At 41.8% G+C, this 15,850-nt stretch overlaps 1 protein-coding gene across 1 annotated transcript; it reads right to left on the bottom strand.

Moving 5' to 3' along the window:
* Nucleotides 1-756: 756 nt before the first annotated feature.
* LOC136480182 (UPF0481 protein At3g47200-like) lies at nucleotides 757-1,233 on the bottom strand. Its single transcript, XM_066477807.1, has one exon. The coding sequence runs from the start codon at nucleotides 1,231-1,233 to the stop codon at nucleotides 757-759; it is 477 nt and encodes a 158-aa protein (XP_066333904.1).
* Nucleotides 1,234-15,850: the final 14,617 nt, after the last annotated feature.

Below are 15,850 nucleotides of genomic sequence, written 5' to 3'. Positions count from 1 at the left end.
TTGTAGAGGCTATTTTACAAAAGGCCTTCAGCAATCTTGGAGGCATCCCTAAAACACCTCAAACTAATACATTTGGATGCGTTTTTTCTGAAAAAACTCTGGGCTGGCTTTTCCTTCACTAGTTTTTTTACTGTCTTCAAAGTGGCCTCCATAACATTTTTAAGTCATTTTTCTGGTCGTTGGAGACATTCTAAAATGTCACTGGAAGCCATTGGTGTTGGACTGAGCATGAGAGCATGGGATGCTGTCAACCAATGCTAGAGTTATAAAAAAAAACCAATGCTAGTCTCAGCAGCAAGTAACAGTGCAAATTTGCAAACACACTCATACTAATTTTGAGAGACAAACAAGGAAACCACCCATAAGCTAGGCAATTAATTAATACAGGTTTCCGAAAAGGCTTGACTGACTCATGCAATCTACGGTACTCCACCATACTTGGCGGAAATATCCATCATCATTCATCATAATAGAACTAAAGGGATAAAAGTTCGATAACTGCAAATCACAAAAGTAAACTTCCACCGTACATGGCGACAATATCCATTGCTATTATCTTTGAACATACAGCAAGCTTCCTGAATCAAGAAGTCCCTCCTAGCCCAGACACTGGTCCCGTAAGATGCCTGCATAAAAATAGACATCCATCATTCTTTTTTTGTCAAATTAAAGACTAGTACTATCATTTAGGCTTACACAAATTAGTCAGCAAAGTGATGGAGGCACATAGTGACATTGATACGTACTTTCTTGTTGCTAACTCTTGTGGTAGAAGGGGAGGATTGTGTAGACAGTTTGAACGATCGCAGCAACTAGTAGGATGACAGCAGCCAATAAAGAGAAGAATACCCATGGGTTCCTCAGGTATGTATGTGCAAAGCTGGCACGCCACCTATTAAAAGGCTTCTTGCAGTGTTGGCTCACCATGCGTTGAACATCGTCGAGCATGCTGAATGGGCTCATTAGTGCTCCACTGCCTAGGCTATTGATCAGCTGCGCCAATTCCTCGTCACTGCTCAGCAAGTTCTTTATTACCCCTTTAGATCTCAACAACTGAACATCTCTTCCAGTGTTTACTAGGTTGTCCATGAAGCACATGTAGGACAGCACCTCATGGCCAGTGCATGGATACAACTTCTCAAAGGCCAGCAGATTCAGAAGATGCTTCTCGGTATCATCATGCGCCTTGAACACCGGCAAGCTAAGCACGCCATTTTTAAATTTTGATGTCATGGATGAACTGAGTTTTGCTCGACTTGAAACGAATTCCAGCATCACTAAGCTCCGCAGCAGAAGGCATGGTATTATCCCATTCTTCGCCAATACAATTGAGTTTTGTGCCACACAAGCCCTTATGTCACAAGTCCAAAGGGTGGAGGCCCAAGCTGTCCAAATTGGCCCCGTCTGGAAAACCCAAGAAATGTTGCACCATTGTGTTGACCTCTGCAACGCTCTGTGTAGTCATGATATATAAACACAGAGTAGTAAGAACAAATGTCTCCATCAAATAACCTATCTTAGAGTTAGACTTTTAGCGCCTCTAATCCTTTACTTATAGCTCAGAAACTAAACTTATTATTACTAATTGAAGACATTTTTTAAAACCCCATGACAAATCTTACTAAGTGTACTAGAAGGGTACATGAATCCTAGAGTTAACAAATTAAAAAAGCAAAACATTTGGCCATTATTTGGTTGTAGCACCTAAAATTATACTTTTGCCATTATAAAAATCAACTAAAATAGCCATCAAAACCTACATCTAAACTGCTCGCTAAATATTAGTTGAAATAATAGCCAAATTATACATCTAAATTACACATGCATCATGTTATTAATAATGGAAAATAATGGCGAAAGAAAATGGCCATTTTTGCCTTTACAAAATTAACAGTATCTCCTTATTCTTTTATGGAAAATAAACTCACAATTCTTCATCAAAACTAGCACTCTGCCATCATGGTAATTAACCTAAGATAACCCTAAATTGACATATGGTTTATTCACCCTGGTACTACAAAAATTAACATAAAGTATGCTCTATGTTTGCTAGTGTTATGAATAAATGGCTAAAAATCTGCTAAACCCACATTTGAATCTATTATTTCCTCAACAGAAAACTAAAAAATTGCAAATATACTGGTCCTAGTAGAGATTTACCAAGTAGGACTACTGCATGTATTTGAATATACTTACCGGGGCTGTGTGCCGCTCAACGGCTAGGAGTGTATACAGAACAAGCAGCGGGAGCTGATTCTCCATAACAACAATGTCTGATTGGATAGCTGTACACAGGGTGAGGCACCCGTGACTACTGAAGACGGGTTGCCTGTTGGGTAATCGAAGTGGCGCTCTATCGACTCCAGTAAGAAACATCCATCCATCACCATCATCTGGACAAACTAATCTCTACCTTCAGTGCGCCATTTTTCATCGAGGTTGTCGTACTCACCAAGCAACTCATCAACAACCTCTTGTATAGACGCTAGGTACTCCACTAGAGGCTTCCCGAAGCGCTTGATGCGCTGCAAGACGGCCTCCTTCTTGTGATGCTCCATGGGCATCAGGTCAGCCTCGCCGTAGTGCAGCGGGCCCATGGACACCAGCTTCCCTTTGATCCGATCCAGGACACAGTAGATAGAAGGTGGCTTCTTCCCACGCCCCGTAACCACCGACCAGCTGCTGTTGTCGAGTGTCTCTTCCATCTCGACTATCCATCTGGCACACCCGGCCTCCATGACTCTTATGGCCTCCCCCAAGTTAATCTCCTCCTCTTCTTCCTCCACGACAATCTCCTGCACATGGTGCTGTTGCTGCTGCTGCTCCTCCTCCTCCTCTTGGTGCTGCTCCTCCTCCTCTTGGTGGTGCTGCTGCTCCTCTTGGTGCTGCTGCTGCTGCTGCTCGACATTGTCCAGCACGGGCTGCTGCTGCTCCTGCTGCTGCTCGACATTCTCCAGCACGGGCTGCTGCTGCTCCTGCTCCTGCTGCTGCTCGACATTCTCCAGCACGGGCTGCTGCTGCTCCTGCTGCTCGACAATCTCTAGCACAGGTTGTTGCTGCTGCTGCTGCTCGACAATCTCTAGCACAGGTTGTTGCTGCTGGTCCCCTTCCATCTGCACCACTTATTGCAAGGACTAGATCAGTGGACAGCAGGAAAACTACTACATCAGGAAGTGCTAGAAAGTAGAAAACAGATGTGGCTAATTGAAGTGTCCAAAACATCCAAAGACCAGGCTACTAGCTATATATAAGACTAGTATTGGTTGATCAATAAGACAACAACATTTGAACATAGCAGACAAAAACATAGAGGAATATTTGCTCACCTAGATGAGGCATTGTATAACTATAACATGTGGTCTTTTTGAGATTATTTTCTATAAAAAAAATGGACAAAGAACTTTTCAGAACCTTATAGCTTTATGTGCAAACTAACACTGATCTCAAAACATTCTTCAGTATATCTGTTCTTGCCAATTATTAATAGGATAAATCTTTTCCTAGCAAAAAGAAAATCCATAGCATGCAATTTGAAGAAAAATAGGTTCTTTCATGCAGCATGTCCCTCAAAAATCCACACATGAAACATATGTTCAATACCGTCATACCGAACATATAAGGCACATAAGGGCTTCAGAGAGCCCAAACTTGCTCAGACCGCCTTCACAATAAACCACTATGCAAGAGAAGTAAGCAAGATATGACGCTTAGTCTACCAGAAACGACTTTTAACACTGTTCAACTAAAATGTCACATATCAAACGGATCAGCTTCTCGATAAGAACAAAGAATAAATCATTGTCGGTGCCCTTTTTTACAAATCAAATTAGTTAGTGTGTGCATGCCAGATCCTTGATAATAACAAATACTAAATCCTTCATGATGATGCACAAATGCAAATTAGGCTACACAGTACCTGAGGCATTCAGCCTAGCTTGCTTGGAGTCTCGGAAAATGGATCCTAGCCGTGGTTGTTCGGACAACCCTGCCAATTCAGCTAGACAGTACCTTCATATTAGAATAAAGTCAAAATCCGTTTAGCAAAGGGTGTGTCACTTAATTTTCACATGAAATTAGATTGTAAAATGAAACAAAAGATGAGATTTGAACATGCTATATATAAGAACAGTATTAGTTGATCAATAACATTTGAACATTGCATACAGAAACATAGGGGAAAATTTGCACTCCTATATGAGGCATGGTATATCATATGTGGTCCTTCTGAGATTCTTTTCTATGAAAAAATGGACAAAGAACTTCTCAAAAACATATTGCTTTATGTGCAAACTAACACTGATCTCAAAACATTCTTCAATATATCTTGTTCTTGATAATTATTAAAAGAGCAAAAAAAATTCTTAGCAAAAAAAATCCATATAGCATGTGATTTGAAGAAAAATAAGGATATTTCATATGCCATTCATGCAGCTTGTTCCCAAAATCCACACATAAAACATGTGCTCAAAATCTGTACTGTTATCGAACATAAAAGGCACATAAGGGCTGCAGAAAGCCCAATCTTGCTCAGACCGCCTTCACAATAAACAACTACACAATAGATGTAGGCAAGATACAAAATTTAGTCTAGCGGCAACGACTTTTCACAAGCTGTTCAACTAAAATGTTACATATCAAACGGATCAGCTTCTTGATAAGAACAAAGACTAAATCCTTGTCTGTGCCATTTTTTTACAAATCAGATTAGGTATTTTGTGCATACCAAGATTGTTGATAAGAACAAAGAATGAATCCTTCATGATGATGCATAAATGCAAATTAGGCTACACAGTACCTAGCTTGCATGGAGTCTTGACAATGGACCTTTGCTGCGGCCGGTTGGACAACCTTGCCGGCTCAGCTAGACAGTTCCTTCATAAGAATAAAGACTCAATCCCGTTTAGCAAAGGGTATATTATGCTAAAATTTACACATGCAAATCGTTTGTAAAATTAAACAAAACATGAACTTCTCGTCAACATTAGAGGCAAGATGCATAACTACATCAGCAAGGACCAAATCAGTGGACAGCATGAAAACTACTACATCAGAAATTGCTAGAAAGTGGGAAACAGATGTGGCTAATCCAAGTGTCCAAAACATCCAAAGCCAGGTTACTAGCTATATATAATACAAGTATTGTTTGATCAATAACATTTGAACATTTCCTACAAAACATAAAGGAAAATTTGCACTCCTATATGAGGCATGGTATAACATCTGGTAGTTTTGAGATTATTTTCTATGAAAAAATGGACTAAAAACTTTTCTAAAACATGCATATAGATTTATGTGCAAACTAACACTGAGATCTCATGCAACACATTCTTCAGTATATCTTGTCCTTGCTTAATTTTGACAAAGTAAATTTTTTCATGGCAAAAAGAAAATCCATATAGCATGCAATCTGAAAAAATAAGGATATTTGATATGTCTTTCATGCAGCATGTTCCAAAAATCGACACATGTAACATTTTCTCAAAATATGTACTGTAGTGCCGAATATACAAGGCACACAAGGGCTTTAGACAGCCCAAACTTGTTCAGACCGCCTTCATAATAAACCACTACACAGTAGGTGTAAGCAAGATATGAAATTTAGTCTACCAGCAACAACTTTTAAGTTGTTCAACTAAAATGTCACATATCAAACCGATCAGCTTATTGATAAGAACAACAACTAAATCCTTGTCGGTGCCCTTTTTTTGAAAATCAAATTTGGTATTTTGTGCAAACCAAGATCCTTGATAAGAACAACGACTAAATCATCACTATGTAAAAAAGCCACATATCCACCACGCTCCCTACAAACGCCAGGACAAACGTGCGTCTGTAATATGGGTTTACATACGCGCGTTCTAAACACACGTCTATAATAAGTCGCCAACCCGGGTTACTGGTCTAGAGGGATCAACACGCGTCTATAATAAACGTCTACTATAGACGCATATTTGGAAAGCGCATCAATAATTAATGAGTCGCATCTATGGTATATGAATAAGGCGCGTCTGTGTTAGAGGTATTTTACAAGAGACGTGCCCCGTCAACGCGCGTCACACACAGAGAGTTCCCGGACCCAAAAATATTATCCAATCCTGTGGACTTCGCAACTCAGGTCTGCGTCCGCCTCCACCCCGTCGATCTGTTCTCCTCTCTTCCTCCGACGCCACCGCCCTGGGCCCTGACCATCTCCCGTCACCTCCCCCTCCTCTCTTCCACCATCGTGGCCACAGCCCCCTCCTCCACTACAACTCCTCCCCTCCCTTCCCTCAGAAGACAGCGGTGGCTCCCCGTGCAAGACCAGATGGCGGCATCTCCCTCCTCTAGACCAGCCAGTGGTGCCTCCCTCCTACCAGATGAAAGGTCCTAATGGCTAGAGAGGGGTGAATAGCCTATTAAAAATTCTACAATAACACTTAACAAACCGATTAGACAATTATGAGGCGAAGCAAATGTTGCGCTAGCCTACTAAAAATGCAAGCCACCTACCATAATTCTAGTTTATATAATTTCTATCCACACAATAGCTATGTCACTACACTAAGTTAGTGTGCTCTCAAAGGCTAACTAAAGAGCCACACTAACCAAACTAACAAGCTCTCATAACTAGCTACACTAAAGAGCTTGACAACTAGTTTGCGGTAATGTAAAGAGAGTGAGCAAGATAATTATACCGTTGTGTCGAGGAGTGAACCAATCAATCACAAGAATCAATATCAATGAAGACCAATCACCTCGGAATCAAATGATGAACACAATAATTTTTACCGAGGTTCACTTGCTTGCCGGCAAGCTACTCCTCGTTGTGGCGATTCACTCACTTGGAGGTTCACGCGCTAATTAGCATCACACGCCAAACCCTCAATAGGGTGCCGCACAACCAACACAAGATGAGGATCACACAAGCCATGAGCAATCCACTAGAGTACATTTTGGCTCTCCGCCAGGGAAAGGTCAAGAACCCCTCACAATCACCACGATCAGAGTCGGAGACAATCACCAACCTCCGCTCAATGATCCTTGCTGCTCCAAGCCGTCTAGGTGGCGGCAACCACCAAGAGTAACAAGCGAATACCGCAGCGAAACACGAACACCAAGTGCCTCTAGATGCAAACACTCAAGCAATGCACTTGAATTCTCTCCCAATCTCACAAAGATGATGAATCAATGATGGAGATGAGTGGGAGGACTTTGGCTAAGCTCACAAGGTTGCTATGTCAATGCAAATGGCCAAGAGAATGAGCTTAAGCCGGCCATGGGGCTTAAATAGAAGACCCCACGAAATATAGCCATTGTACCCCTTCACTGGGCACAACACGGGGTGACCGGATGCTCTAGTCATATTGACCGGACGCTGGACCTCAGCGCCCGGTCACGCGATGCGTGCCATGTGTCCCCTCTCTTCAAATGTCGATCACCTGATCTCAATGGTCAAGTGATGACCAGACGCAGCAGCTCAAAGTGACCGGACGCTGAGCCCCAGTGTTCGGTCATTTTCAGTAAGCATCCAGAGACGACTTTTTATGATGCTCGACCGGACTCACCCAGCGTCCGGTCACACGGTGACTCTTCTGTGCGCCGCCATGTCAGCAGGACCGGACGCACCCCTCCAGCGTCCGGTCACTAAGTGACCCAGCATCCGGTCAGAGACCAATGCCAGCGTCTTCATGCTCCACCTGACCGGATGCACCGGTCCTACCGAGACCAGCGTCTGGTCAATTACAGTGACCTCCGTCTTTTTTGTCTAGGGCGCCGGTGGCACCGTTGGACTGTCCGCACTCTACGGGCGGACACTCTGCCGGTGAAGTTCCTAACCCTTGCTCAAATGTGCCAACCACCAAGTGTATCACCTTGTGCACATGTGTTAGCATATTTTCACAAACATTTTCAAGGGTGTTAGCACTCCACTAGATCCTAAATGCATATGCAATGAGTTAGAGCATCTAGTGGCACTTTGATAACCGTATTTCGATACGAGTTTCACCCCTCTTAATAGTACGGCTATCGATCATAAATGTGATCACACTCTCTGAGTGTCTTGATCACTAAAATGAAATGGCTCCTACCATTTATACCTTTGCCTTGAGCCTTTTGTTTTTCTCTTTCTTCTTTTCAAGTCCAAGCACTTGATCAATTCACCAAAACCAAACTAGAGCTTTCACCAGATCCAACCGGCGCCCTTCCCTCCACCCAGATCCGGCTAGCGCCGCCTCCCTGCACCCATATCCAGCCGGCGTACCTCCCTCCTGCAGCTGACGTCGACTCCCTCCTCCAGATCTATGCTCACCCTGGTCTTCGTCAGGCCCTCGACATTCGTCGGCGATGAGCACCCACTAGGTATGCGCCCACCCCTTTGCTCTCCCTTGAAACCGAGCACCCAAACCCTAGCTAACGTAATCTATTTGGGTTTTTGTGCTCGGTTTAGGATTCAAGTTGGGGGTGGATCGATAGATCAATGTGCGTGAGCTGCGGTTTCTCAAACCTTGTTCATGTTTAATTAACCTGTCACATGTGAGCTATTTTTAGAATTAAAAGCACGCTCCTGTTGTTACAATCTCCAATATTTTTTAGAGCTCATACAAGGTGTAGATGTTTGTAAAATAGTTGAATTTCTAAACTGATACATTTTCGGTTATGAAGTACAACAGTTATTGTCTGGTAACAGTTATTTCTCAATCTATCTTGGGTTAGCGTTTCACATTACTTAATTCTCTGTCGTATTGAAATGCTATGTATGTGTAGTCATTTCCATTGTCACAAGTACAAACCTATGAATATAAAAGACCGTTACTGAACTGTACCTGCATCTATTTTGGTCTACAAATTTTTTTAGACATCTTTCTCGTATAAGAAAACTTGCCCATTCTACCATGTTAGCTTTCTGTTACTGCATTCATGTGACATACCACTTAAGATTACTCAACATCAATAATATAGATGAACCTGGGTACTGGACATTATTGTGCCTATAACCGAAAATGTATCAGTTTAGAAATTGATGTTGGGGTATACTGCATTGATTCTGTGTAACTATAAGGCCAATGGCACTCTAGTTCACTGATGCTTTGATACCGTGCAGGAAGTGACATCCCCCGATGTAAGTTCCATTGTGAGGTATGCAGTGATTTGTATGTGTTTTGTGAATACTTGCCGTCAAACTTAAAATTAGCAAAGTGCTGTTATTTTAGCTATTTAAATTCTGCAGACACAGAACAAAATTGAGAGCAAAATTCATCTCTCTTATGTCACTCCTATAAGTATCTAGGTCTAGTGATAGCTCCAGTGTGCTTCATCTGTCATTTCTCGTTTTGCACTGAGTCAGAGTTGTCCTTTCTTTTCTTCAGAACAAAGATGGAATCACTGTAGCAGAGAGTAGAATATGATACTGTAAGTGCAGCCATCTCTTCTTTTTTTTTTCTCACCACTGTTTTGCTGAGTGCAGGGAACTGGCAATTTAACAATTGCTCTCCTACTAGGATGGAGTGAAGGGAAGTGACATACTGTGCAGGGAAGTGACATCCCCCATGTAAGTTCCAATGTGAGGCTGATGTTTATGGATCAAATAGTGGCCTTCAAAAGGCTCCTTGACCAGCAGTATCATTTATACCTTGCAGGAATCTGATGTCTTCTATGCCTCCTACTGCTCTTGGCTCAAACTCTAACACATGTAAGCTTCACCTACTTTTCTTCTATTTTACCTAGCATTTCTATGCAGTGATGCGCTCTTGTATGGGTCAAATTGTGGCATTCTAATGATGCTACAGACCTATGTAGTGAGGTGACAGTTTCTTCTATTGTGATTTAGATCAGCTATAAGTTAAACGGGACCAAATTTTGGATAGCTGTCATTCTCTATGACCATTTTGGTTGTTTGTGAATCTAGATGCTTTTAAAGTTACTCAAGTTAAACGGGACCAAATTTTGGATAGCTGTCATACTCTATGACCATTTTGGTTGTTTGTGAATCTAGATGCTTTTAAAGTTACTCAATTTGACTTCTTAGTAATTATGTCAATGATATACATTGTGTTTCAGCTTTTAGTTGTTTTGAAATAAATTTTAGTGGAATGTTTTGCTTCAGTTGACATGCAGTTCACGTTTTGCAGCATTGCATCTTAGAGGAATGATCTGAAGATGGTTAAGGGGAAGATTGTTGCACAGTGCAGGTGGGACCTTCTTTGCTTTAATAATTTTGTTAGTTTGCTTCTCACTTCAGTCGCAAATTGGTTCTTTACAACTGTGAGAGCGTTAATAGTACATTTGTAGCATTGGTCTGCACTTAAGCATTTTATTTAATGACACCAAACTGAGAGTACCAAACTGGGAGAACTGTTCGTATAGTCTTGGAGCAGCAAAATAGATGAAAGTTAGTAGTAGCAGTTATGACAGACCTTTACTTAGCAGCCACAATAGATAATATCAAAATTCTTTTTCTTGGTATACACTCCGGAAGTCCTTTAGTGTTTATGATAAAAAAATATCCAAATTCAAGTTTTGGCATTGTTTGTCTAATTAACTGGAAACTAGAACAGAAATTGAGAAACATAGCTTGGTTTCCTATGTTTGACTGGGTTGGTGGCAGGACTTAAGAAATTTCATCTATGTGTTTACTTACAGTTGCATTGCAGGTCAGTGCTTTCCCATTTTCTCTTTGTTGATTTCAGACACTTCCAAATTAACACATGAGGGGTTGTTGCCAGGGTATTGATATCAAGGAAATGATAGTTGGTACAGATAATGGCATACTGAACTTCACTGTGTGATTACATCACTTATGCAGAATCCAATGACTTGAATATTTCCTTCAAAAAGATTATTAGTTACATGCCTGCAACTTATCTTCTTAGTTCAAGTAGAAAGTAGGTTTACTTGCAGTATATGAGGGACATGTAATGGCTTTTGATATTACTTCATGTATATGAAATTGCTAATTAGCAATTGACTGCTGTACGTAATTTGACGTGTCATGTATGATATATAAGACAATGGCATTGGGTTTCTTTTTGTTTTTGTAAATCGTTGTCACAGATGCGTGTTGGTTATGTGCATCTGCGATAAGCGTTCTTCACAGACGTGTGTTGGTTATGCGCGTTTGTGGTAAGGGTCGTCACTGACGCGTCTTTACCTCTACCCGTCTGTCTAAAAAATAATCACAGACGCGGGTTGGTATACTACAGATGCATGTTGAGGCGCGTCTGTAATAAGACCTTACTACAGATGCATTATTAGAGACGCGCCGAAGCTTGTCTATGACGTCTCTAAAGACGCGTCTGTGATGTGCTTTTTTTTACATGGTGCATCCTTCATGATGATGCACAAATGCAAATTAGGATACACAGTACCTGAGGCGTTCTGCCTATCTTGCTCAGAGTCTCGGACACTGGACCTTAGCCACGGCCGTTCAGACAACCTTGCTGGTTCAGCTAGACAGTTCCTTGGTAAGAATAAAGACTAACTCCGTTTAGAAAAGGGGTATGTCACCTAATTTTCACATGCAATTCAATTGTAAAATTAAACAAAATAAGATGAGCTTCTCTTCAACATTGGAGGCAAGATGAGTTACTACATAAGCAAGGACTAGATCATTGGACAGCAGGAAAACTACTACGTCAGAAATTGCTAGAAAGTGGAAAATTGCTGTGGCTAATCCAAGTTTCCAAAACATGCTAAGACCAGGCTACTAGCTATAAGACATTTATTTGTTGATCAATAACATTTGAACAATGCATACTTGACATAGAAGAAAATTTGCACTCCTATCTGAGGCAGGGTATAACATTTGGTCCTTATGAGATTATTTTCTATGAAAAATGGACACTTTTCAGAATCATATAGCTTTATGTGCAAACTAACACTGATCTCAAAACATTCTTCAGTATATCTTGTTCTTGATAATTATTAACAGAGTAAATCTTTTCTTGGCGAAAAGAAAATCCATATAACATGTGATTTGAAGAACATAAGGATATTTCATACTGCTTTTATGCAGCATGTTCACAAAAACCACGTGCATGAAACATTTTCTCAGAACATGTACCATCATACCGAACCTACAAGGCACATAAGGGCTTCAGAAAGCCCAAACTTCCTCAGACTGGCTTCACAATAAACCACTAGGCAATAGATGTAAGCAAGATATGAAATTTAGTCTACAGGCAAACAACTTTTAACAAGTTGTTCGACTAAAATGTCAAATATCAAACAGAGCAGCTTGATAAGAACAAATACTAAATCTGTCGGCGCCCTTTTTTTGCAAATCAAATTAGGTATTTTGTGCATGTCGGATCCTCTTGATAAGAACAAAGACTAAATCCTTCATGGTAATGCGCAAATACAAATTAGGCTAAACAGTACCGGAGGCGCTCTGCCTAACTTGTTCAGAGTCTCGGACAATGGACCTTAGCCACAGCCGTTCGGACAACCTTGCTGGTTCAACTAGAGAAATCCTTCTTCATAGGAAATAAAGACTAAATCCGTTTAGCTAATAAGGGTATGTCACGTTAAATTTTCACATGCAATTTGATTGTAAAATTAAACAAAGATGATCGTCTCTTCAACATTAGAGGCAAGATGAGTCACTATATCAGCAAGGACCAGATCAGTAGACAGTAGGGAAACTACTACAACGGAAATTGCTAGAAAGTGGAAAACATATGTTACTAATCCAATTGTCCAAAACATCCTAAGACCAGGCTACTAGCTATATATAAGACCAGTATTGGTTGATCAATCACTATGTGAAAAACGGTTTGTAGCAACGGGACAAATTTTTTGTAGGGGCGGCTGGTGATGGAGCCGCCCCTACAGTGGCATGCTCGGGAGTCCAGAGACCAGCCGCCCCTACAAATGGAACAGCAGGGGCGGCTGGTGATACGAGCTGCCCCTACAAATGGGTCTGATTTGTAGGAGCGGCTCACTCACTAGCCACCCCCGGTGTTTATATTTGTAGGGGCGACTGGTGATTGAACCGCCCCTACAAATGCCCTGCATATAATTACCTGCTATTTGTAAGGGCGGCTCAATCACCAGCTGCCCCTACAAATGACCCACATATAAAAAAACTGCAGCACCTTCTTCCTCCTCGGGTCACTCACTCAAACCCGTGAAAGAAAGGTGGAGAGGCCTTGGGCACCTCCCAAAAATTGCTCTACTAAGGGGGGAAGGTTTTGGTCTCAAATCCTTTGGTGGAGAGGTTGTAGAAGGTAAGTGATGAGGACATCGCCAAGATGGAGTCGAGGACGACTCCAATTCAAGAAGGGGAGGATGATGAGGACATCGCCACGCTGGACACATCGACGCCATGGTCTTCCCCAAGTTGCAATTCGTTTCCAACTCAGCTGCCACGTCGTCCTCGGATTCAGCAGACACGTCGTCACTGTTTCGGTCATAACTTCCTCATACGACATCGAAACGGGCCGTTCTTGGATGCGTTGGAAAGGGGACGACGACGCCGTCGTTTTGGATGATGTGTACAGGCCCGATCTTCCGAGAGGTAGTCGGTAAGTTCGATTTGTGGAGATCTCGACGTTGGCGATCCGGCTTCAAATCAGACACGATTCGAACCCTGCAACCGTTACACCACTGCTCCGTTGGTTATCAACCAAGCACAACTTGATTGACCTCGCCAAGAAGGCTTTTCCTGCAAGCGAATCGAAGAGCACAAGCAAGAAGGTAAAACACGCAATCTGAAATTGCAAATATGAATGACGCGAATATCAATAGAGGGTTCAAGAACTCGGTTCCAAAGGACTAATCGACACAGTGGAGGAGATCAAGAACGGGGGCCCTGGATCACTGCAAAAGGATTTGTCACCACAGTTACAATGAACGATTCAGTTTCTCGATGGAAAACTAAACTCTAAACAAAACCCAATTGTGTAGCAGCGGCGGCGGCTGTGTTTATAGTCTAAGACTCGACCTAGGGTTGGGGACGGCCAGGGGTTGGGCGCCCACAACTTGGGCTTAAGGCCCGACACGATACATGGCCAAGTTGGCCCAAATAGGTGACGCAGCACCTTGCCGTGGTCACACAGAATGATCCACGGACCTTCTGGAGCTGGGACCAGATCCAAAACGACGGCGTCGTCGTCCCCTTTCCAACGCATCCAAGAACGGCCCGTTTCGATGTCGTATGAGGAAGTTATGACCGAAACAGTGACGACGTGTCTGCTGAATCCGAGGACGACGTGGCAGCTGAGTTGGAAACGAATTGCAACTTGGGGAAGACCATGGCGTCGATGTGTCCAGCGTGGCGATGTCCTCATCATCCTCCCCTTCTTGAATTGGAGTCGTCCTCGACTCCATCTTGGCGATGTCCTCATCATCCCCTCCTTGTAAAATTGGAGTCGTCCTCGACTCCATCCCATCATCAGCGAACTCCTGCAAAAGGTTAGTGACAGCAGGCAATGCACCAGTAAGAAAATGCTATTCCACACTTTTTTTGAAGTTTTAATGGTTGGTAGTGAGTAATTAGAGTTTTGTTTTTCTCTCTCTTCTATGTTGCTTGAGCTACTTATGAAGCAAATTAGACCCAAGTTTTGAATGTACTAGGGTAAATTAGCCAGGGGAACAAGATCATACCCTTATTTAGTCCATGTTTCTTGATTTTAGTGAACAATTAGTTAGCTTTATGGATGTTTCATGTGCATGTAGATCTAGATCTAGGGTTTGGTTTTTTTATTAATTTCATTTTTGCAAATTTGTGTTTGATGAAATTGGACTAGGGTTTGCATGAAAGATATTGGGTAAAATATAATTGTTGCTAATTGTTGTCTTTGAAATTGTTTATTGTAATAAACAAATATGTATTTTAATTATTTATGGATAAATGGGCCATTAATAAATTTTCCTCTACCATGGTGTATTTGTATGCTTCATGTAATTATATTTGATTTATATTCATATATATCTGAAGTATATACAATTATTCTCAAGTAATTATTAATTTAATTCATTTTTATATATATCTGAATAAGTAGTCCTTTAATGTTTGTTTTGTTGTTGTTGTAAAAGATGGAGTACAGGAACTCTTGGATGTATGGTTCATTAAGGTTCAAGGCAGGTTTCGTGAAGAGGTGGATAAATTTATTGAAGCCACAAAGAAGCATGCAACGACATTGACAGAGAATAATGATACAATTATTTGTCCCTGTAAAGATTGCAAGAACCGTATGGCATGGACAGATGTGACTATCATCAGATCACATTTGATTATGAGAGGATTTGTTGAGGACTACACAGTGTGGATTCATCATGGTGAAGCGGTTATTGTTAACGACGAGGATGAGGAGGAATACGACGACAAAACCCTAGAATCCCTGTCCCAATATTCAGCAGAGCTTGATGCACAAATGGATTCCGAGTTTGGTAATGAACAAGGTGGTGATGCTGGTGGTTGGGATGGTAACGACAAAGGTGGTGCCAATAATGATGGTGGAGCACGTGTCGGGGATGAAGATGATTTGAAGGACTTGATCGAGCCCTTGGACCAAAGATTTTACTAAATAGCCCAAAAGGTCTAGAAAATTTGGAAAGGGTGACAAAAGCATCGAATGAAACTGTGTATGGTGTTGAAAAGGGTTGTCCGACGCATTGGACACTGCTACGTTTTGTGCTTGAGCTACTCATCCTGAAGGCTAAGTACGGCTGGTCAGACTGTAGTTTCAATGATCTATTGCATCTCCTGTCATGGGTGCTGCCACAACCAAACTCAGTTCCCGCCAACACATACCAAGCGAAGAAGGTCATAAGTCTATTGACAATGGGGGTTGAAAAAATCCATGCTTTCCGCAATCTATGTATACTTTTTCGTGGCGAAACATTCAAGTCAATGGATAAATGTCCCCGGTGT

Source organism: Miscanthus floridulus, chromosome 9 (genome assembly GCF_019320115.1).
Source record: "Miscanthus floridulus cultivar M001 chromosome 9, ASM1932011v1, whole genome shotgun sequence".
Classification (NCBI taxonomy): domain Eukaryota; kingdom Viridiplantae; phylum Streptophyta; class Magnoliopsida; order Poales; family Poaceae; genus Miscanthus; species Miscanthus floridulus.
Note: the sequence above shows the minus strand (reverse complement) of the source record. Positions and strands in the feature narration are given on the sequence as shown.